Source organism: Drosophila navojoa, chromosome 2 (genome assembly GCF_054131105.1).
Source record: "Drosophila navojoa isolate 15081-1374.11 chromosome 2, UAZ_NAV_1.0, whole genome shotgun sequence".
NCBI classification, from domain to species: domain Eukaryota; kingdom Metazoa; phylum Arthropoda; class Insecta; order Diptera; family Drosophilidae; genus Drosophila; species Drosophila navojoa.
Genome location: NC_142890.1, coordinates 26,486,288 through 26,506,021, shown reverse-complemented (window position 1 = coordinate 26,506,021; position 19,734 = coordinate 26,486,288). Strand labels below are relative to the sequence as shown.

At 38.4% G+C, this 19,734-nt stretch overlaps 18 protein-coding genes and 2 pseudogenes across 18 annotated transcripts; 8 read left to right on the top strand and 12 right to left on the bottom strand.

Annotated features, from left to right (window-relative positions):
• Positions 1-210: 210 nt before the first annotated feature.
• On the bottom strand, positions 211-728 carry LOC149092320 (histone H3). The gene has a single exon (XM_089265619.1). The coding sequence runs from the start codon at positions 685-687 to the stop codon at positions 277-279; it is 411 nt and encodes a 136-aa protein (XP_089121745.1). The 5' UTR covers positions 688-728; the 3' UTR covers positions 211-276.
• Positions 729-833: 105 nt separating this feature from the next.
• Positions 834-1,369, top strand: LOC149092319 (histone H4). Its single transcript, XM_089265620.1, has one exon. It carries the CDS (start codon positions 996-998, stop codon positions 1,305-1,307), a length of 312 nt encoding a protein of 103 aa, XP_089121746.1. The 5' UTR covers positions 834-995; the 3' UTR covers positions 1,308-1,369.
• A 542-nt stretch (positions 1,370-1,911) lies between these two features.
• LOC149092318 (histone H2A) lies at positions 1,912-2,399 on the bottom strand. The gene has a single exon (XM_089265646.1). The coding sequence runs from the start codon at positions 2,325-2,327 to the stop codon at positions 1,953-1,955; it is 375 nt and encodes a 124-aa protein (XP_089121772.1). The 5' UTR covers positions 2,328-2,399; the 3' UTR covers positions 1,912-1,952.
• Positions 2,400-2,525: 126 nt separating this feature from the next.
• Positions 2,526-2,948, top strand: LOC149092317 (histone H2B). Its single transcript, XM_089265647.1, has one exon. The coding sequence runs from the start codon at positions 2,568-2,570 to the stop codon at positions 2,937-2,939; it is 372 nt and encodes a 123-aa protein (XP_089121773.1). The 5' UTR covers positions 2,526-2,567; the 3' UTR covers positions 2,940-2,948.
• A 362-nt stretch (positions 2,949-3,310) lies between these two features.
• LOC149092316 (histone H1 pseudogene) lies at positions 3,311-4,151 on the bottom strand (annotated as a pseudogene).
• Positions 4,152-5,313: 1,162 nt separating this feature from the next.
• On the bottom strand, positions 5,314-5,750 carry LOC149092315 (histone H3, embryonic-like). The gene is made up of 2 exons (XM_089256755.1): positions 5,534-5,750; positions 5,314-5,468 (listed from the first exon to the last, which is right to left on the bottom strand). The coding sequence occupies exons 1-2, from the start codon at positions 5,748-5,750 to the stop codon at positions 5,314-5,316; spliced, it is 372 nt and encodes a 123-aa protein (XP_089112881.1).
• Positions 5,751-6,005: 255 nt separating this feature from the next.
• Positions 6,006-6,432, top strand: LOC149092314 (histone H4). The gene has a single exon (XM_089256383.1). It carries the CDS (start codon positions 6,059-6,061, stop codon positions 6,368-6,370), a length of 312 nt encoding a protein of 103 aa, XP_089112509.1. The 5' UTR covers positions 6,006-6,058; the 3' UTR covers positions 6,371-6,432.
• A 547-nt stretch (positions 6,433-6,979) lies between these two features.
• Positions 6,980-7,466, bottom strand: LOC149092313 (histone H2A). Its single transcript, XM_089265456.1, has one exon. It carries the CDS (start codon positions 7,393-7,395, stop codon positions 7,021-7,023), a length of 375 nt encoding a protein of 124 aa, XP_089121582.1. The 5' UTR covers positions 7,396-7,466; the 3' UTR covers positions 6,980-7,020.
• A 130-nt stretch (positions 7,467-7,596) lies between these two features.
• Positions 7,597-8,063, top strand: LOC149092312 (histone H2B). The gene has a single exon (XM_089265457.1). The coding sequence runs from the start codon at positions 7,636-7,638 to the stop codon at positions 8,005-8,007; it is 372 nt and encodes a 123-aa protein (XP_089121583.1). The 5' UTR covers positions 7,597-7,635; the 3' UTR covers positions 8,008-8,063.
• A 327-nt stretch (positions 8,064-8,390) lies between these two features.
• On the bottom strand, positions 8,391-9,262 carry LOC149092311 (histone H1-like). Its single transcript, XM_089256071.1, has one exon. The coding sequence runs from the start codon at positions 9,217-9,219 to the stop codon at positions 8,470-8,472; it is 750 nt and encodes a 249-aa protein (XP_089112197.1). The 5' UTR covers positions 9,220-9,262; the 3' UTR covers positions 8,391-8,469.
• A 1,235-nt stretch (positions 9,263-10,497) lies between these two features.
• On the bottom strand, positions 10,498-11,016 carry LOC149092310 (histone H3). Its single transcript, XM_089265643.1, has one exon. The coding sequence runs from the start codon at positions 10,972-10,974 to the stop codon at positions 10,564-10,566; it is 411 nt and encodes a 136-aa protein (XP_089121769.1). The 5' UTR covers positions 10,975-11,016; the 3' UTR covers positions 10,498-10,563.
• Positions 11,017-11,228: 212 nt separating this feature from the next.
• LOC149092309 (histone H4) lies at positions 11,229-11,657 on the top strand. Its single transcript, XM_089265644.1, has one exon. The coding sequence runs from the start codon at positions 11,284-11,286 to the stop codon at positions 11,593-11,595; it is 312 nt and encodes a 103-aa protein (XP_089121770.1). The 5' UTR covers positions 11,229-11,283; the 3' UTR covers positions 11,596-11,657.
• A 542-nt stretch (positions 11,658-12,199) lies between these two features.
• LOC149092308 (histone H2A) lies at positions 12,200-12,688 on the bottom strand. The gene has a single exon (XM_089265527.1). It carries the CDS (start codon positions 12,613-12,615, stop codon positions 12,241-12,243), a length of 375 nt encoding a protein of 124 aa, XP_089121653.1. The 5' UTR covers positions 12,616-12,688; the 3' UTR covers positions 12,200-12,240.
• A 110-nt stretch (positions 12,689-12,798) lies between these two features.
• LOC149092307 (histone H2B) lies at positions 12,799-13,271 on the top strand. The gene has a single exon (XM_089265528.1). It carries the CDS (start codon positions 12,856-12,858, stop codon positions 13,225-13,227), a length of 372 nt encoding a protein of 123 aa, XP_089121654.1. The 5' UTR covers positions 12,799-12,855; the 3' UTR covers positions 13,228-13,271.
• Positions 13,272-13,610: 339 nt separating this feature from the next.
• On the bottom strand, positions 13,611-14,529 carry LOC149092306 (histone H1-like). The gene has a single exon (XM_089265792.1). The coding sequence runs from the start codon at positions 14,437-14,439 to the stop codon at positions 13,690-13,692; it is 750 nt and encodes a 249-aa protein (XP_089121918.1). The 5' UTR covers positions 14,440-14,529; the 3' UTR covers positions 13,611-13,689.
• A 1,043-nt stretch (positions 14,530-15,572) lies between these two features.
• LOC149092305 (histone H3) lies at positions 15,573-16,083 on the bottom strand. Its single transcript, XM_089256051.1, has one exon. It carries the CDS (start codon positions 16,047-16,049, stop codon positions 15,639-15,641), a length of 411 nt encoding a protein of 136 aa, XP_089112177.1. The 5' UTR covers positions 16,050-16,083; the 3' UTR covers positions 15,573-15,638.
• A 91-nt stretch (positions 16,084-16,174) lies between these two features.
• LOC149092304 (histone H4) lies at positions 16,175-16,713 on the top strand. The gene has a single exon (XM_089256052.1). The coding sequence runs from the start codon at positions 16,348-16,350 to the stop codon at positions 16,657-16,659; it is 312 nt and encodes a 103-aa protein (XP_089112178.1). The 5' UTR covers positions 16,175-16,347; the 3' UTR covers positions 16,660-16,713.
• A 550-nt stretch (positions 16,714-17,263) lies between these two features.
• Positions 17,264-17,752, bottom strand: LOC149092303 (histone H2A). The gene has a single exon (XM_089265484.1). It carries the CDS (start codon positions 17,677-17,679, stop codon positions 17,305-17,307), a length of 375 nt encoding a protein of 124 aa, XP_089121610.1. The 5' UTR covers positions 17,680-17,752; the 3' UTR covers positions 17,264-17,304.
• Positions 17,753-17,864: 112 nt separating this feature from the next.
• Positions 17,865-18,356, top strand: LOC149092302 (histone H2B). The gene has a single exon (XM_089265485.1). The coding sequence runs from the start codon at positions 17,920-17,922 to the stop codon at positions 18,289-18,291; it is 372 nt and encodes a 123-aa protein (XP_089121611.1). The 5' UTR covers positions 17,865-17,919; the 3' UTR covers positions 18,292-18,356.
• Positions 18,357-18,675: 319 nt separating this feature from the next.
• LOC149092301 (histone H1 pseudogene) lies at positions 18,676-19,606 on the bottom strand (annotated as a pseudogene).
• Positions 19,607-19,734: the final 128 nt, after the last annotated feature.

The following is a 19,734-nucleotide window of genomic DNA, read 5'->3' as shown; positions in this document are numbered from 1 at the left end:
GCTATATTGTGCTATTTAAAGACAAAACAATAATAATAAATAAAATACTTTCTTTAGATGTATAGTATTTTTCAGTAATTTTCTAGATTTGCCTTTAATATATATGTATATATTGTATTATAAGAGACCTACAATTTATAGTTTGAGATCAAATGAAACTTGAAAAAAGTTTGAACGAAAATAGGAATCTCCTTCTTAGAAATATTGTGGTCCTGAAAAGGACCGATTTGTTGGATGTTGCTTGTAATAATATACTAAACAGAATAGCGAAGCGATTTAAGCGCGCTCGCCACGGATACGTCTGGCCAGTTGAATGTCCTTGGGCATGATCGTGACGCGTTTGGCATGAATGGCGCACAAATTTGTATCTTCGAATAGACCAACCAAGTAGGCTTCGCTAGCTTCCTGTAAAGCCATTACAGCTGAGCTTTGGAAACGAAGATCAGTCTTGAAGTCCTGAGCGATTTCACGGACTAGACGCTGGAACGGCAACTTGCGAATAAGCAATTCTGTGCTCTTCTGGTAACGACGAATTTCACGCAGAGCAACTGTACCAGGGCGATAGCGATGAGGTTTTTTCACACCGCCAGTAGCTGGTGCACTTTTACGTGCTGCTTTAGTAGCCAACTGCTTACGAGGAGCCTTGCCTCCAGTTGACTTCCGAGCGGTCTGCTTTGTACGAGCCATTCCTTCACAATTTTAAATTACACTGTCACAGTTCAAAACACAATGGTCGGTCGGTGGACCTTGACATTGCTTATATAGGAAAATGATGGTGCGTTAGAAAGAGATCGACATACTCAATGCTATGCGCTCTTGCTCTGCTCTGCTCTACTCAGCTGTTGTAAATGTTGCAAGGGTAGTGTGTGAGCGAGATGCAAGCAGTATGTGCTCTCTCAAGTTTTCGGATATCTCGGTATAAATAGCGGTGGTTCTGTTCAGAGACATTAGAGTATTTCTGACATTCGTGAAGTGCGTTTATATAAAAGTGAAAAATGACTGGTCGTGGTAAAGGTGGCAAGGGCTTGGGTAAAGGAGGTGCAAAGCGTCATCGCAAAGTGTTGCGTGATAATATCCAGGGTATCACGAAGCCAGCTATCCGTCGGTTAGCTCGTCGTGGTGGCGTGAAGCGAATCTCTGGATTAATCTATGAAGAAACTCGTGGCGTTCTCAAGGTCTTTTTGGAAAATGTTATTCGCGATGCTGTCACATACACTGAACATGCCAAGAGAAAGACAGTCACAGCCATGGATGTTGTTTATGCATTGAAGAGGCAAGGTCGTACACTATACGGTTTTGGCGGTTAAGAAAGAACGAGTACAACAAACAACTTACATTCGTAACAATCGGTCCTTTTCAGGACCACCAATATATTTCTTTAAAAGAGCTTAAAAATATGAAATTCAATAATGATTCTCTATAGTAGACCCGCTATTAAGTTCTCTAGCAGCGAAATATATGCTGCTGTTGTTGTATTGTGTTGATATCCTCAACATCTATGCCTCGCCTCGACTCGCTAGTTCTCTCTCGCCACACTCGCTCCCGCTATCTGCTGACAGACGATGATGTCTATAGACATCCGACCAAGAAAGAGTTCTACGTAGTTCGACTAGCAGGAAACGCAATTCTTGTATGTATTCGTAAAATACTACACACCAAATTTGTTATTCAAACCAACCAGCAACCAACATTTCAATGAAAGAATGACTGTACTTTAGTACAGTCACGAATGTCTGCATATATTGAATTGCTTATTATATTACATTTATTATGTAGACTAATACATGAAAAATGTCATCTCTGTACTTTTGTACCGTCAAATGTCTGCATATTTTAATTGCTTATTAAATTATATTTTTTTATTTATACTAATATATGAAAAATAAAATCTCTTTGGTATTTTTGGTCGTCCTGAAAAGGACGTTTGGTTTTGGTTTTAGTTAATTCGAATCTTAAGCCTTCTTTTCGGTCTTCTTGGGCAACAGAACTGCTTGGATGTTAGGCAACACACCACCCTGGGCAATAGTGACGCCCGAAAGGAGTTTGTTCAACTCTTCATCGTTGCGGATGGCCAATTGCAGATGGCGAGGGATAATTCTGGTTTTCTTGTTATCGCGGGCTGCATTACCAGCCAACTCCAAAACTTCAGCGGCCAAATATTCCATAACAGCCGCCAAGTAAACTGGCGCACCGGCACCAACACGCTCGGCATAGTTACCCTTGCGAAGAAGACGATGAATACGACCAACGGGAAACTGCAGGCCGGCGCGGTTTGAACGCGACTTTGCCTTTCCCTTCACTTTTCCACCTTTACCGCGACCAGACATTATATATTCCTTTTATTCTTTTTACACTTTTTCACTCAACAAACAAGAATCGAATACCCAACATCCTCAACATGCCAACTTATACTTTTTTACCTACCTACTTTTTCAGCTAAAGAGGGTGAGTTGTGCTATACGCAAACATGAAAACGTTGTTCGAAAAATCCTACAAATGTTAACCAAGTTGTATCGGTTCTGTCAAACATTTGGGAAGTGAGTAAAAGTGAAATTGAGTGAAAAACAATGCCGCCTAAGACAAGTGGAAAGGCAGCCAAAAAGGCTGGCAAGGCCCAGAAGAATATTACCAAGAATGATAAGAAGAAGAAGCGCAAGAGGAAGGAAAGTTATGCCATCTATATTTACAAAGTGCTGAAGCAGGTCCATCCTGATACTGGAATCTCGTCGAAAGCAATGAGCATCATGAACAGCTTTGTGAACGACATTTTTGAGCGTATTGCTGCTGAGGCCTCTCGTTTGGCACACTACAATAAACGTTCAACGATTACCAGTCGGGAAATCCAAACTGCAGTCCGTCTTCTGTTGCCCGGAGAGTTGGCCAAGCACGCTGTCAGTGAAGGAACAAAGGCAGTAACCAAGTACACTAGCTCCAAGTAAATCTTAGCCGATGTATGCAGATCATCTAAAAGCAGAGCAAAAGGCCCTTTTCGGGCCACAAATCTTTTTTCAAAGAAATATTAAATATTTCAATGAATATTTCTATTGTGATATACTGTACAATAATCAAAAAACTATCTCACAAAACCATATTGGTGTTTTTTTATCGTAGTGAAAGAACGAACTCGAATATAATTTAGTAATTTTTTTCTAATTGGCCAATCTTCTTTTATAATGGCTTATAGATATGATTATGAAAGTATTTTTTTCTCTGTGAAATATGTAATAGTAGTCCTGAAAAGGACTTTGATAATTGCAATTCATTGTTTTGAAATTCGTTTATACCCTGCCGAGTAATTTCGAAGTTGAAATTACTTCTTGTTGCGGACGCAGCCTTTGGCTTTTGGCCTTCTTTGCAGCGGCTTTTTTCGGGATGCTGCAGAGACTACCTTTTTAGGCCTTAGCACTTGTAGTTTTAGGTTTCGGCGTCTTTGGCTTTGCTGCGCTTGACTTTGCCGCCTTTGCTGTTGTGGGCTTTGCTTTAATGGTTCCCACTTTCTTTGCATCTTTGGCCTTCGCTTTGTCTGCTTTCTTTTTGTCGGTACTCTTTTTGGCCACCACAGCCTTCGATAACTTCTTATCAGCAGTACCCTTTACTTTTTTGGTGGCAGATATACTCTTCTTTTTGGGTGCTGCCGATGCAGTTACCTTCTTAGTTTTCTTCTCTATGGAGGATGCCTTTGGCTTGGGCTCCTTTTTGGACGATGCAGACAGCTTAAATGAACCAGATGCACCCTTCCCTTTTGTTTGGATCAACTTTCCACTCGCAACTGAATTCTTTAGGTACTTCTTAATAAAAGGAGCCAGTTTCTGGGCATCACACTTGTAAGTGGCACTGATGTATTTCTTAATAGCCAAAAGGGATGAGCCTCCACGTTCCTTAAGATTTTTTATCGATGCATCCACCATCTGCTGAGTTGGTGGGTGTGTTGGAGGGGCCGCTGTTTTCTTTGCCTTAGATGCGGATGCAGATGCAGGCTTTTTAGTGGCCACCTTCTTCTCAGCTGGGGCTGTTTGTGGAGTCACAGGGGACGCGGATACAGCAACTGCGGAATCAGACATCTTGTATTATTCACTTCGTTACTTTTCACTTTATAATAAACAAAACGAAACGTTTTAGTTTTTGTTTAATTCGAAAATACCATGAAATTTGGTCACCCGTTTGGATGAGAATCGAGGAGGAAGGCTGAACGAGAATGTTTGTGCCTTTGAATATACGATACGCAAAAGTTTACAATGACCATTTTATTGACTTGTCTTTTTGAACAGTTTAAATTTGATATCTGCACTAAAACCGTTTGTAATTCTATTCTTAAATGTTTGAAATATCCATAAAGTTAGTTTTTACATACATTTTTATTATTTCATGATTTTTAATTGCCCCTCAAAGTTAGGCTTTGTATGAATGCAAAATAAGTTATCTTGAAAAAACAATGTTTTTAATTGGATAATAATAAAAATATTAATATATAAATTTAAAAGATAATAATTTATTAATTTGTTAATTAAATGCAACTATTAATATAAGCATACCCTATAGATAAATACATTAAATTTGATTTCAACTAAACCATTTGCCGTTAAAGACAGTCATGCTTTTGATCCAACGCAATACGAAAATCATTCGGAATAATAAAAACTAATAATGAAAATGTTTATATATCAATTTAAAAGATAATAATTCATTCATTTGTTAATTAAATGTAACTATTAATACAAGCATAACCTATAGATTTATATATTAAATATCATTTCAACTAAACTAATAGCCGTTCAAAGCATTCATGCTCTTAAGCCAAAGCAATATACAAATCGTTCAGAAAAATAAATTCTTCCTTTTAACATTAATAATATAAATTACAAAATTAGAATTTACTAACTTCAAACATATAATCATTTCATACCATCAGATTCAAAATAACATTTCAGATACACTTATTTAGCGCAAATAAATACATCAGCGTTAAGACACAAGGCACAAAAAAGAAAATATATACATATGTAGATAATTCTTACTTGTATTCAATCAGAAATAAGTTTATCTAATTGAAAAGCAATTGGCTAACCACTGTAAATATATAATTTACACTTTATAATAAAACGCAATTTAAAATCAAAAATTGTGACTATTTAAGACAAACATATATAAAAAATCTTCTTAGTAAGTATTTTCAGTAATTTTAGATTGCTTTAATATAATATTGTATAAAGACAATTATATTGAGATCAATGAAAAAAGTTGAACGAATTCCTTGTTAGAAATATTGGGTCCTGAAAAGGACCGATTTTGTTGGATGTTGCTTGTAAGAAGATACTAAACAGAATAGCGAAGCGATTTAAGCGCTGCCTCGCCCACGGATACGTTCTGGCCAGTTGAATGGTCCTTGGGCATGATCGTGACGCGTTTGGCATGAATGGCGCACAAATTTGTATCTTCGAATAGACCAACCAAGTAGGCTTCGCTAGCTCCTGTAAAGCCATTACAGCTGAGCTTTGGAAACGAAGATCAGTCTTGAAGTCCTGAGCGATTTCACGGACTAGACGCTGGAACGGCAACTTGCGAATAAGCAATTCTGTGCTCTTCTGGTAACGACGAATTTCACGCAGAGCAACTGTACCAGGGCGATAGCGATGAGGTTTTTTCACACCGCCAGTAGCTGGTGCACTTTTACGTGCTGCTTTAGTAGCCAACTGCTTACGAGGAGCCTTGCCTCCAGTTGACTTCCGAGCGGTCTGCTTTGTACGAGCCATTCCTTCACAATTTTAAATTACACTGTCACAGTTCAAAACACAATGGTCGGTCGGTGGACCTTGACATTGCTTATATAGGAAAATGATGGTGCGTTAGAAAGAGATCGACATACTCAATGCTATGCGCTCTTGCTCTGCTCTGCTCTACTCATCTGTTGTAAATGTTGCAAGGGTAGTGTGTGAGCGAGATGCAAGCAGTATGTGCTCTCTCAAGTTTTCGGATATCTCGGTATAAATAGCGGTGGTTCTGTTGAGAGACATTAGAGTATTTCTGACATTCGTGAAGTGCGTTTATATAAAAGTGAAAAATGACTGGTCGTGGTAAAGGTGGCAAGGGCTTGGGTAAAGGAGGTGCAAAGCGTCATCGCAAAGTGTTGCGTGATAATATCCAGGGTATCACGAAGCCAGCTATCCGTCGGTTAGCTCGTCGTGGTGGCGTGAAGCGAATCTCTGGATTAATCTATGAAGAAACTCGTGGCGTTCTCAAGGTCTTTTTGGAAAATGTTATTCGCGATGCTGTCACATACACTGAACATGCCAAGAGAAAGACAGTCACAGCCATGGATGTTGTTTATGCATTGAAGAGGCAAGGTCGTACACTATACGGTTTTGGCGGTTAAGAAAGAACGAGTACAACAAACAACTTACATTCGTAACAATCGGTCCTTTTCAGGACCACCAATATATTTCTTTAAAAGAGCTTAAAAATATGAAATTCAATAATAATTCTCTATAGTAGACCCGCTATTAAGTTCTCTAGCAGCGAAATATATGCTGCTGTTGTACTGCGTTGACATCCTCAACATCTATGCCTCGACTCGCTAGTTCTGTCTCTCGCCACACTCGCTCCCTCTCTCTGCTGACAGACGATGATGTCCATAGACATCCGACCAAGAGTTCTATGTAGTTCGACTAGCAGGAAACGCAATTCTTGTATGTATTCGAAGAATACTACACACCAAATTTGTTATTCAAACCAACCAGCAACCAACATTTAAATGAAAAAATGGCTGTACCTTAGTACAGTCACGAATGTCTGCATATATTGAATTGCTTATTATATTATACTTATTATGTATTTATTATACTTATTATTTATCAATCATGTCATCTATGTACTCTTGTACCGTCACGAATGTCTGCATATTTTAAATTGCTTACTTATTAAATTATATTTTTATTTATACTAATATATGAAAAATAAAATCTCTTTGGTATTTTTGGTCGTCCTGAAAAGGACGTTTGGTTTTGGTTTTAGTTAATTCGAATCTTAAGCCTTCTTTTCGGTCTTCTTGGGCAACAGAACTGCTTGGATGTTAGGCAACACACCGCCCTGGGCAATAGTGACGCCCGAAAGGAGTTTGTTCAACTCTTCATCGTTGCGGATGGCCAATTGCAGATGGCGAGGGATAATTCTGGTTTTCTTGTTATCGCGGGCTGCATTACCAGCCAACTCCAAAACTTCAGCGGCCAAATATTCCATAACAGCCGCCAAGTAAACTGGCGCACCGGCACCAACACGCTCGGCATAGTTACCCTTGCGAAGAAGACGATGAATACGACCAACGGGAAACTGCAGGCCGGCGCGGTTTGAACGCGACTTTGCCTTTCCCTTCACTTTTCCACCTTTACCGCGACCAGACATTATATATTCCTTTTATTCTTTTTACACTTTTTCACTCAACAAACAAGAATCGAATACCCAACATCCTCAACATGCCAACTTATACTTTTTTACCTACCTACTTTTTCAGCTAAAGAGGGTGAGTTGTGCTATACGCAAACATGAAAACGTTGTTCGAAAAATCCTACAAATGTTAACCAAGTTGTATCGGTTCTGTCAAACATTTGGGAAGTGAGTAAAAGTGAAATTGAGTGAAAAACAATGCCGCCTAAGACAAGTGGAAAGGCAGCCAAAAAGGCTGGCAAGGCCCAGAAGAATATTACCAAGAATGATAAGAAGAAGAAGCGCAAGAGGAAGGAAAGTTATGCCATCTATATTTACAAAGTGCTGAAGCAGGTCCATCCTGATACTGGAATCTCGTCGAAAGCAATGAGCATCATGAACAGCTTTGTGAACGACATTTTTGAGCGTATTGCTGCTGAGGCCTCTCGTTTGGCACACTACAATAAACGTTCAACGATTACCAGTCGGGAAATCCAAACTGCAGTCCGTCTTCTGTTGCCCGGAGAGTTGGCCAAGCACGCTGTCAGTGAAGGAACAAAGGCAGTAACCAAGTACACTAGCTCCAAGTAAATCTTAGCTCGATGTATGCAGATCATCTAAAAGCAGAAGCAAAAGGCCCTTTTCAGGGCCACAAATCTTTTTTCAAAGAATATTAAATATTTCAATGAATATTTCTATTGTGATATTATGTACAATAATCAAAACTATCTCACAAGACCATATTTTGTGTTTAATTTCGTAAAGAGAAACATTTAGCGATTCGAAGCCTAACCAGGAAGAACAACTACCAAATTTATCTCACAAAACCATATTGTGTGTTTTTATCGTAGTGTAAAGAACGAACTTCGAATATAATTTAGTAATTTTTTTCTAATTGGCCTCTTCTTTTATAATGGCTTATAGATATGATTATGAAAGTATTTTTTTTCTCTGTGAAATATGTAATAGTAGTCCTGAAAAGGACTTTGATTAATTGCAAATTTCATTGTTTTGAAATTCGTTTATACCCTGCCGAGTAATTTCGAAGTGAAATTACTTCTTTGTTGCGGACGCAGCCTTTGCTTTTGGCTTCTTTGCAGCGGCTTTTTTCGGGGATGCTGCAGAGACTACCTTTTTAGGCTTAGCACTTGTAGTTTTAGGTTTCGGCGTCTTTGGCTTTGCTGCGCTTGACTTTGCCGCCTTTGCTGTTGTGGGCTTTGCTTTAATGGTTCCCACTTTCTTTGCATCTTTGGCCTTCGCTTTGTCTGCTTTCTTTTTGTCGGTACTCTTTTTGGCCACCACTGCCTTCGATAACTTCTTATCAGCAGTACCCTTTACTTTTTTGGTGGCAGATATACTCTTCTTTTTGGGTGCTGCCGATGCAGTTACCTTCTTAGTTTTCTTCTCTATGGAGGATGCCTTTGGCTTGGGCTCCTTTTTGGACGATGCAGACAGCTTAAATGAACCAGATGCACCCTTCCCTTTTGTTTGGATCAACTTTCCACTCGCAACTGAATTCTTTAGGTACTTCTTAATAAAAGGAGCCAGTTTCTGGGCATCACACTTGTAAGTGGCACTGATGTATTTCTTAATAGCCAAAAGGGATGAGCCTCCACGTTCCTTAAGATTTTTTATCGATGCATCCACCATCTGCTGAGTTGGTGGGTGTGTTGGAGGGGCCGCTGTTTTCTTTGCCTTAGATGCGGATGCAGATGCAGGCTTTTTAGTGGCCACCTTCTTCTCAGCTGGGGCTGTTTGTGGAGTCACAGGGGACGCGGATACAGCAACTGCGGAATCAGACATCTTGTACTATTCAATTCGTTACTTTTCACTTTATAATAAAAAAAAACGAAACGTTTTAGTTTTTGTTTAATTCGAAAATACCATGAAATTTGGTCACCCGTTTGGATGAGAATCGAGGAGGAAGGCTGAACGAGAATGTTTGTACCTTTGAATATACGATACGCAAAAGTTTACAATGACCATTTTATTGACTTGTCTTTTTGAACAGTTTAAATTTGATATCTGCACTAAAACCGTTTGTAATTCTATTCTTAAATGTTTGAAATATCCATAAAGTTAGTTTTTACATACATTTTTATAATTTCATGATTTTTAATTGCCCCTCAAAGTTAGGCTTTGTATGAATGCAAAATAAGTTATCTTGAAAAAACAATGTTTTTAATTGGATAATAATAAAAATATTAATATATAAATTTAAAAGATAATAATTTATTAATTTGTTAATTAAATGCAACTATTAATATAAGCATACCCTATAGATAAATACATTAAATTTGATTTCAACTAAACCATTTGCCGTTAAAGACAGTCATGCTTTTGATCCAACGCAATACGAAAATCATTCGGAATAATAAAAACTAATAATGAAAATGTTTATATATCAATTTAAAAGATAATAATTCATTCATTTGTTAATTAAATGTAACTATTAATACAAGCATAACCTATAGATTTATATATTAAATATCATTTCAACTAAACTAATAGCCATTCAAAGCATTCATGCTCTTAAGCTAAAACAATATACAAATCGTTCAGAAAAATAAATTCTTCCGTTTAACATTAATAATATAAATTACAAAATTAGAATTTACTAACTTCAAACATATAATCATTTCATACCATCAGATTCAAAATAACATTTCAGATACACTTATTTAGCGCAAATAAATACATCAGCGTTAAGACACAAGGCACAAAAAAGAAAATATATATGTAGATAAATTCTTACTTGTATTCAATCAGAAATAAGTTTATCTTAATTGAAAAGCAATTGGCTAACCACTGTAAATATATAATTTACTCTAAACGCTTTATAATAAAAATGCAATTTTAAAAAATCAGAAAGCTATATTGTGCTATTTAAAGACAAAACAATAATAATAAATAAAATACTTTCTTTAGATGTATAGTATTTTTCAGTAATTTTCTAGATTTGCCTTTAATATATATGTATATATTGTATTATAAGAGACCTACAATTTATAGTTTGAGATCAAATGAAACTTGAAAAAAGTTTGAACGAAAATAGGAATCTCCTTCTTAGAAATATTGTGGTCCTGAAAAGGACCGATTTGTTGGATGTTGCTTGTAATAATATACTAAACAGAATAGCGAAGCGATTTAAGCGCGCTCGCCACGGATACGTCTGGCCAGTTGAATGTCCTTGGGCATGATCGTGACGCGTTTGGCATGAATGGCGCACAAATTTGTATCTTCGAATAGACCAACCAAGTAGGCTTCGCTAGCTTCCTGTAAAGCCATTACAGCTGAGCTTTGGAAACGAAGATCAGTCTTGAAGTCCTGAGCGATTTCACGGACTAGACGCTGGAACGGCAACTTGCGAATAAGCAATTCTGTGCTCTTCTGGTAACGACGAATTTCACGCAGAGCAACTGTACCAGGGCGATAGCGATGAGGTTTTTTCACACCGCCAGTAGCTGGTGCACTTTTACGTGCTGCTTTAGTAGCCAACTGCTTACGAGGAGCCTTGCCTCCAGTTGACTTCCGAGCGGTCTGCTTTGTACGAGCCATTCCTTCACAAATTCTAATTTACACTGTCACAATTCAAAACACAATGGTCGGTCGGTGGCCCTTGACATTGCTTATATAGAAAAATGATGGTGCGTTAGAAAGAGATCGACATACTCAATGCTATGCGCTCTTGCTCTGCTCTGCTCTACTCAGCTGTTGTAAATGTTGCAAGGGTAGTGTGTGAGCGAGATGCAAGCAGTATGTGCTCTCTCAAGTTTTCGGATATCTCGGTATAAATAGCGGTGGTTCTGTTGAGAGACATTAGAGTATTTCTGACATTCGTGAAGTGCGTTTATATAAAAGTGAAAAATGACTGGTCGTGGTAAAGGTGGCAAGGGCTTGGGTAAAGGAGGTGCAAAGCGTCATCGCAAAGTGTTGCGTGATAATATCCAGGGTATCACGAAGCCAGCTATCCGTCGGTTAGCTCGTCGTGGTGGCGTGAAGCGAATCTCTGGATTAATCTATGAAGAAACTCGTGGCGTTCTCAAGGTCTTTTTGGAAAATGTTATTCGCGATGCTGTCACATACACTGAACATGCCAAGAGAAAGACAGTCACAGCCATGGATGTTGTTTATGCATTGAAGAGGCAAGGTCGTACACTATACGGTTTTGGCGGTTAAGAAAGAACGAGTACAACAAACAACTTACATTCGTAACAATCGGTCCTTTTCAGGACCACCAATATATTTCTTTAAAAGAGCTTAAAAATATGAAATTCAATAATGATTCTCTATAGTAGACCCGCTATTAAGTTCTCTAGCAGCGAAATATATGCTGCTGTTGTTGTATTGTGTTGATATCCTCAACATCTATGCCTCGCCTCGACTCGCTAGTTCTCTCTCGCCACACTCGCTCCCGCTATCTGCTGACAGACGATGATGTCTATAGACATCCGACCAAGAAAGAGTTCTACGTAGTTCGACTAGCAGGAAACGCAATTCTTGTATGTATTCGTAAAATACTACACACCAAATTTGTTATTCAAACCAACCAGCAACCAACATTTCAATGAAAGAATGACTGTACTTTAGTACAGTCACGAATGTCTGCATATATTGAATTGCTTATTATATTACATTTATTATGTAGACTAATACATGAAAAATGTCATCTCTGTACTTTTGTACCGTCAAATGTCTGCATATTTTAATTGCTTATTAAATTATATTTTTTTATTTATACTAATATATGAAAAATAAAATCTCTTTGGTATTTTTGGTCGTCCTGAAAAGGACGTTTGGTTTTGGTTTTAGTTAATTCGAATCTTAAGCCTTCTTTTCGGTCTTCTTGGGCAACAGAACTGCTTGGATGTTAGGCAACACACCACCCTGGGCAATAGTGACGCCCGAAAGGAGTTTGTTCAACTCTTCATCGTTGCGGATGGCCAATTGCAGATGGCGAGGGATAATTCTGGTTTTCTTGTTATCGCGGGCTGCATTACCAGCCAACTCCAAAACTTCAGCGGCCAAATATTCCATAACAGCCGCCAAGTAAACTGGCGCACCGGCACCAACACGCTCGGCATAGTTACCCTTGCGAAGAAGACGATGAATACGACCAACGGGAAACTGCAGGCCGGCGCGGTTTGAACGCGACTTTGCCTTTCCCTTCACTTTTCCACCTTTACCGCGACCAGACATTATATATTCCTTTTATTCTTTTTACACTTTTTCACTCAACAAACAAGAATCGAATACCCAACATCCTCAACATGCCAACTTATACTTTTTTACCTACCTACTTTTTCAGCTAAAGAGGGTGAGTTGTGCTATACGCAAACATGAAAACGTTGTTCGAAAAATCCTACAAATGTTAACCAAGTTGTATCGGTTCTGTCAAACATTTGGGAAGTGAGTAAAAGTGAAATTGAGTGAATAACAATGCCGCCTAAGACAAGTGGAAAGGCAGCCAAAAAGGCTGGCAAGGCCCAGAAGAATATTACCAAGAATGATAAGAAGAAGAAGCGCAAGAGGAAGGAAAGTTATGCCATCTATATTTACAAAGTGCTGAAGCAGGTCCATCCTGATACTGGAATCTCGTCGAAAGCAATGAGCATCATGAACAGCTTTGTGAACGACATTTTTGAGCGTATTGCTGCTGAGGCCTCTCGTTTGGCACACTACAATAAACGTTCAACGATTACCAGTCGGGAAATCCAAACTGCAGTCCGTCTTCTGTTGCCCGGAGAGTTGGCCAAGCACGCTGTCAGTGAAGGAACAAAGGCAGTAACCAAGTACACTAGCTCCAAGTAAATCTTAGCTCGATGTATGCAGATCATCTAAAAGCAGAAGCAAAAGGCCGTTTTCAGGGCCACAAATCTTTTTTCAAAGAATATTAAATATTTCAATGAATATTTCTATTGTGATATTATGTACAATAATCAAAACTATCTCACAAGACCATATTTTGTGTTTAATTTCGTAAAGAGAAACATTTAGCGATTCGAAGCCTAACCAGGAAGAACAACTACCAAATTTATCTCACAAAACCATATTGTGTGTTTTTATCGTAGTGTAAAGAACGAACTTCGAATATAATTTAGTAATTTTTTTCTAATTGGCCTCTTCTTTTATAATGGCTTATAGATATGATTATGAAAGTATTTTTTTTCTCTGTGAAATATGTAATAGTAGTCCTGAAAAGGACTTTGATTAATTGCAAATTTCATTGTTTTGAAATTCGTTTATACCCTGCCGAGTAATTTCGAAGTGAAATTACTTCTTTGTTGCGGACGCAGCCTTTGCTTTTGGCTTCTTTGCAGCGGCTTTTTTCGGGGATGCTGCAGAGACTACCTTTTTAGGCTTAGCACTTGTAGTTTTAGGTTTCGGCGTCTTTGGCTTTGCTGCGCTTGACTTTGCCGCCTTTGCTGTTGTGGGCTTTGCTTTAATGGTTCCCACTTTCTTTGCATCTTTGGCCTTCGCTTTGTCTGCTTTCTTTTTGTCGGTACTCTTTTTGGCCACCACAGCCTTCGATAACTTCTTATCAGCAGTACCCTTTACTTTTTTGGTGGCAGATATACTCTTCTTTTTGGGTGCTGCCGATGCAGTTACCTTCTTAGTTTTCTTCTCTATGGAGGATGCCTTTGGCTTGGGCTCCTTTTTGGACGATGCAGACAGCTTAAATGAACCAGATGCACCCTTCCCTTTTGTTTGGATCAACTTTCCACTCGCAACTGAATTCTTTAGGTACTTCTTAATAAAAGGAGCCAGTTTCTGGGCATCACACTTGTAAGTGGCACTGATGTATTTCTTAATAGCCAAAAGGGATGAGCCTCCACGTTCCTTAAGATTTTTTATCGATGCATCCACCATCTGCTGAGTTGGTGGGTGTGTTGGAGGGGCCGCTGTTTTCTTTGCCTTAGATGCGGATGCAGATGCAGGCTTTTTAGTGGCCACCTTCTTCTCAGCTGGGGCTGTTTGTGGAGTCACAGGGGACGCGGATACAGCAACTGCGGAATCAGACATCTTGTATTATTCACTTCGTTACTTTTCACTTTATAATAAACAAAACGAAACGTTTTAGTTTTTGTTTAATTCGAAAATACCATGAAATTTGGTCACCCGTTTGGATGAGAATCGAGGAGGAAGGCTGAACGAGAATGTTTGTGCCTTTGAATATACGATACGCAAAAGTTTACAATGACCATTTTATTGACTTGTCTTTTTGAACAGTTTAAATTTGATATCTGCACTAAAACCGTTTGTAATTCTATTCTTAAATGTTTGAAATATCCATAAAGTTAGTTTTTACATACATTTTTATAATTTCATGATTTTTAATTGCCCCTCAAAGTTAGGCTTTGTATGAATGCAAAATAAGTTATCTTGAAAAAACAATGTTTTTAATTGGATAATAATAAAAATATTAATATATAAATTTAAAAGATAATAATTTATTAATTTGTTAATTAAATGCAACTATTAATATAAGCATACCCTATAGATAAATACATTAAATTTGATTTCAACTAAACCATTTGCCGTTAAAGACAGTCATGCTTTTGATCCAACGCAATACGAAAATCATTCGGAATAATAAAAACTAATAATGAAAATGTTTATATATCAATTTAAAAGATAATAATTCATTCATTTGTTAATTAAATGTAACTATTAATACAAGCATAACCTATAGATTTATATATTAAATATCATTTCAACTAAACTAATAGCCGTTCAAAGCATTCATGCTCTTAAGCCAAAGCAATATACAAATCGTTCAGAAAAATAAATTCTTCCTTTTAACATTAATAATATAAATTACAAAATTAGAATTTACTAACTTCAAACATATAATCATTTCATACCATCAGATTCAAAATAACATTTCAGATACACTTATTTAGCGCAAATAAATACATCAGCGTTAAGACACAAGGCACAAAAAAGAAAATATATACATATGTAGATAAATTCTTACTTGTATTCAATCAGAAATAAGTTTATCTTAATTGAAAAGCAATTGGCTAACCACTGTAAATATATAATTTACACTAAACGCTTTATAATAAAAATGCAATTTTAAAAAATCAGAAAGCTATATTGTGCTATTTAAAGACAAAACGAAAATAAGAATCTCCTTGTTAGAAATATTGTGGTCCTGAAAAGGACCGATTTGTTGGATGTTGCTTGTAATAATATACTAAACAGAATAGCGAAGCGATTTAAGCGCGCTCGCCACGGATACGTCTGGCCAGTTGAATGTCCTTGGGCATGATCGTGACGCGTTTGGCATGAATGGCGCACAAATTTGTATCTTCGAATAGACCAACCAAGTAGGCTTCGCTAGCTTCCTGTAAAGCCATTACAGCTGAGCTTTGGAAACGAAGATCAGTCTTGAAGTCCTGAGCGATTTCACGGACTAGACGCTGGAACGGCAACTTGCGAATAAGCAATTCTGTGCTCTTTTGGTAACGACGAATTTCACGCAGAGCAACTGTACCAGGGCGATAGCGATGAGGTTTTTTCACACCGCCAGTAGCTGGTGCACTTTTACGTGCTGCTTTAGTAGCCAACTGCTTACGAGGAGCCTTGCCTCCAGTTGACTTCCGAGCGGTCTGCTTTGTACGAGCCATTCCTTCACAAAATCTAATTTACACTGTCACAGTTTAAAACACAATGGTCGGTCGGCGGACCATTGACATTGCTTATATAGAAAACTGGTGGTGCGTTAGAAAGAGATCGCTATGCGCTCTTGCTCTGCTCTGCTCTACTCAGCTGTTGTAAATGTTGCAAGGGTAGTGTGTGAGCGAGATGCAAGCAGTATGTGCTCTCTCAAGTTTTCGGATATCTCGGTATAAATAGCGGTGGTTCTGTTGAGAGACATTAGAGTATTTCTGACATTCGTGAAGTGCGTTTATATAAAAGTGAAAAATGACTGGTCGTGGTAAAGGTGGCAAGGGCTTGGGTAAAGGAGGTGCAAAGCGTCATCGCAAAGTGTTGCGTGATAATATCCAGGGTATCACGAAGCCAGCTATCCGTCGGTTAGCTCGTCGTGGTGGCGTGAAGCGAATCTCTGGATTAATCTATGAAGAAACTCGTGGCGTTCTCAAGGTCTTTTTGGAAAATGTTATTCGCGATGCTGTCACATACACTGAACATGCCAAGAGAAAGACAGTCACAGCCATGGATGTTGTTTATGCATTGAAGAGGCAAGGTCGTACACTATACGGTTTTGGCGGTTAAGAAAGTACGAGTACAACAAACAACTTACATTCGTAACAATCGGTCCTTTTCAGGACCACCAATATATTTCTTTAAAAGAGCTTAAAAATATGAAATTCAATAATGATTCTCTATAGTAGACCCGCTATTAAGTTCTCTAGCAGCGAAATATATGCTGCTGTTGTTGTATTGTGTTGATATCCTCAACATCTATGCCTCGCCTCGACTCGCTAGTTCTCTCTCGCCACACTCGCTCCCGCTATCTGCTGACAGACGATGATGTCTATAGACATCCGACCAAGAAAGAGTTCTACGTAGTTCGACTAGCAGGAAACGCAATTCTTGTATGTATTCGTAAAATACTACACACCAAATTTGTTATTCAAACCAACCAGCAACCAACATTTCAATGAAAGAATGACTGTACTTTAGTACAGTCACGAATGTCTGCATATATTGAATTGCTTATTATATTACATTTATTATGTAGACTAATACATGAAAAATGTCATCTCTGTACTTTTGTACCGTCAAATGTCTGCATATTTTAATTGCTTATTAAATTATATTTTTTTATTTATACTAATATATGAAAAATAAAATCTCTTTGGTATTTTTGGTCGTCCTGAAAAGGACGTTTGGTTTTGGTTTTAGTTAATTCGAATCTTAAGCCTTCTTTTCGGTCTTCTTGGGCAACAGAACTGCTTGGATGTTAGGCAACACACCACCCTGGGCAATAGTGACGCCCGAAAGGAGTTTGTTCAACTCTTCATCGTTGCGGATGGCCAATTGCAGATGGCGAGGGATAATTCTGGTTTTCTTGTTATCGCGGGCTGCATTACCAGCCAACTCCAAAACTTCAGCGGCCAAATATTCCATAACAGCCGCCAAGTAAACTGGCGCACCGGCACCAACACGCTCGGCATAGTTACCCTTGCGAAGAAGACGATGAATACGACCAACGGGAAACTGCAGGCCGGCGCGGTTTGAACGCGACTTTGCCTTTCCCTTCACTTTTCCACCTTTACCGCGACCAGACATTATATATTCCTTTTATTCTTTTTACACTTTTTCACTCAACAAACAAGAATCGAATACCCAACATCCTCAACATGCCAACTTATACTTTTTTACCTACCTACTTTTTCAGCTAAAGAGGGTGAGTTGTGCTATACGCAAACATGAAAACGTTGTTCGAAAAATCCTACAAATGTTAACCAAGTTGTATCGGTTCTGTCAAACATTTGGGAAGTGAGTAAAAGTGAAATTGAGTGAATAACAATGCCGCCTAAGACAAGTGGAAAGGCAGCCAAAAAGGCTGGCAAGGCCCAGAAGAATATTACCAAGAATGATAAGAAGAAGAAGCGCAAGAGGAAGGAAAGTTATGCCATCTATATTTACAAAGTGCTGAAGCAGGTCCATCCTGATACTGGAATCTCGTCGAAAGCAATGAGCATCATGAACAGCTTTGTGAACGACATTTTTGAGCGTATTGCTGCTGAGGCCTCTCGTTTGGCACACTACAATAAACGTTCAACGATTACCAGTCGGGAAATCCAAACTGCAGTCCGTCTTCTGTTGCCCGGAGAGTTGGCCAAGCACGCTGTCAGTGAAGGAACAAAGGCAGTAACCAAGTACACTAGCTCCAAGTAAATCTTAGCTCGATGTATGCAGATCATCTAAAAGCAGAAGCAAAAGGCCCTTTTCAGGGCCACAAATCTTTTTTCAAAGAATATTAAATATTTCAATGAATATTTCTATTGTGATATTATGTACAATAATCAAAACTATCTCACAAGACCATATTTTGTGTTTAATTTCGTAAAGAGAAACATTTAGCGATTCGAAGCCTAACCAGGAAGAACAACTACCAAATTTATCTCACAAAACCATATTGTGTGTTTTTATCGTAGTGTAAAGAACGAACTTCGAATATAATTTAGTAATTTTTTTCTAATTGGCCCTCTTCTTTTATAATGGCTTATAGATATGATTATGAAAGTATTTTTTTTCTCTGTGAAATATGTAATAGTAGTCCTGAAAAGGACTTTGATTAATTGCAAATTTCATTGTTTTGAAATTCGTTTATACCCTGCCGAGTAATTTTGAAGTGAAATTACTTCTTTGTTGCGGACGCAGGCTTTGCTTTTGGCTTCTTTGCAGCGGCTTTTTTCGGGGATGCTGCAGAGACTACCTTTTTAGGCTTAGCACTTGTAGTTTTAGGTTTCGGCGTCTTTGGCTTTGCTGCGCTTGACTTTGCCACCTTTGCTGTTGTGGGCTTTGCTTTAATGGTTCCCACTTTCTTTGCATCTTTGGCCTTCGCTTTGTCTGCTTTCTTTTTGTCGGTACTCTTTTTGGCCACCACAGCCTTCGATAACTTCTTATCAGCAGTACCCTTTACTTTTTTGGTGGCAGATATACTCTTCTTTTTGGGTGCTGCCGATGCAGTTACCTTCTTAGTTTTCTTCTCTATGGAGGATGCCTTTGGCTTGGGCTCCTTTTTGGACGATGCAGACAGCTTAAATGAACCAGATGCACCCTTCCCTTTTGTTTGGATCAACTTTCCACTCGCAACTGAATTCTTTAGGTACTTCTTAATAAAAGGAGCCAGTTTCTGGGCATCACACTTGTAAGTGGCACTGATGTATTTCTTAATAGCCAAAAGGGATGAGCCTCCACGTTCCTTAAGATTTTTTATCGATGCATCCACCATCTGCTGAGTTGGTGGGTGTGTTGGAGGGGCCGCTGTTTTCTTTGCCTTAGATGCGGATGCAGATGCAGGCTTTTTAGTGGCCACCTTCTTCTCAGCTGGGGCTGTTTGTGGAGTCACAGGGGACGCGGATACAGCAACTGCGGAATCAGACATCTTGTATTATTCACTTCGTTACTTTTCACTTTATAATAAACAAAACGAAACGTTTTAGTTTTTGTTTAATTCGAAAATACCATGAAATTTGGTCACCCGTTTGGATGAGAATCGAGGAGGAAGGCTGAACGAGAATGTTTGTGCCTTTGAATATACGATACGCAAAAGTTTACAATGACCATTTTATTGACTTGTCTTTTTGAACAGTTTAAATTTGATATCTGCACTAA

What these genes read in the sequence shown, in the direction of transcription:
- LOC149092320 (XM_089265619.1), bottom strand. Translation starts at nt 687, where the DNA reads ATGGCTCGTACAAAGCAGACCGCTCGGAAGTCAACTGGAGGCAAGGCT.
- LOC149092319 (XM_089265620.1), top strand. Translation starts at nt 996, where the DNA reads ATGACTGGTCGTGGTAAAGGTGGCAAGGGCTTGGGTAAAGGAGGTGCA.
- LOC149092318 (XM_089265646.1), bottom strand. Translation starts at nt 2,327, where the DNA reads ATGTCTGGTCGCGGTAAAGGTGGAAAAGTGAAGGGAAAGGCAAAGTCG.
- LOC149092317 (XM_089265647.1), top strand. Translation starts at nt 2,568, where the DNA reads ATGCCGCCTAAGACAAGTGGAAAGGCAGCCAAAAAGGCTGGCAAGGCC.
- LOC149092315 (XM_089256755.1), bottom strand. Translation starts at nt 5,750, where the DNA reads ATGGCTCGTACAAAGCAGACCGCTCGGAAGTCAACTGGAGGCAAGGCT. An exon ending in GCCGTTCCAGCGTCTAGTCC is followed by an intron (nt 5,469 to 5,533) that starts GTGAAATCGCTC and finishes ATGGCTTTACAG; the next exon opens with GAGCTAGCGAAGCCTACTTG.
- LOC149092314 (XM_089256383.1), top strand. Translation starts at nt 6,059, where the DNA reads ATGACTGGTCGTGGTAAAGGTGGCAAGGGCTTGGGTAAAGGAGGTGCA.
- LOC149092313 (XM_089265456.1), bottom strand. Translation starts at nt 7,395, where the DNA reads ATGTCTGGTCGCGGTAAAGGTGGAAAAGTGAAGGGAAAGGCAAAGTCG.
- LOC149092312 (XM_089265457.1), top strand. Translation starts at nt 7,636, where the DNA reads ATGCCGCCTAAGACAAGTGGAAAGGCAGCCAAAAAGGCTGGCAAGGCC.
- LOC149092311 (XM_089256071.1), bottom strand. Translation starts at nt 9,219, where the DNA reads ATGTCTGATTCCGCAGTTGCTGTATCCGCGTCCCCTGTGACTCCACAA.
- LOC149092310 (XM_089265643.1), bottom strand. Translation starts at nt 10,974, where the DNA reads ATGGCTCGTACAAAGCAGACCGCTCGGAAGTCAACTGGAGGCAAGGCT.
- LOC149092309 (XM_089265644.1), top strand. Translation starts at nt 11,284, where the DNA reads ATGACTGGTCGTGGTAAAGGTGGCAAGGGCTTGGGTAAAGGAGGTGCA.
- LOC149092308 (XM_089265527.1), bottom strand. Translation starts at nt 12,615, where the DNA reads ATGTCTGGTCGCGGTAAAGGTGGAAAAGTGAAGGGAAAGGCAAAGTCG.
- LOC149092307 (XM_089265528.1), top strand. Translation starts at nt 12,856, where the DNA reads ATGCCGCCTAAGACAAGTGGAAAGGCAGCCAAAAAGGCTGGCAAGGCC.
- LOC149092306 (XM_089265792.1), bottom strand. Translation starts at nt 14,439, where the DNA reads ATGTCTGATTCCGCAGTTGCTGTATCCGCGTCCCCTGTGACTCCACAA.
- LOC149092305 (XM_089256051.1), bottom strand. Translation starts at nt 16,049, where the DNA reads ATGGCTCGTACAAAGCAGACCGCTCGGAAGTCAACTGGAGGCAAGGCT.
- LOC149092304 (XM_089256052.1), top strand. Translation starts at nt 16,348, where the DNA reads ATGACTGGTCGTGGTAAAGGTGGCAAGGGCTTGGGTAAAGGAGGTGCA.
- LOC149092303 (XM_089265484.1), bottom strand. Translation starts at nt 17,679, where the DNA reads ATGTCTGGTCGCGGTAAAGGTGGAAAAGTGAAGGGAAAGGCAAAGTCG.
- LOC149092302 (XM_089265485.1), top strand. Translation starts at nt 17,920, where the DNA reads ATGCCGCCTAAGACAAGTGGAAAGGCAGCCAAAAAGGCTGGCAAGGCC.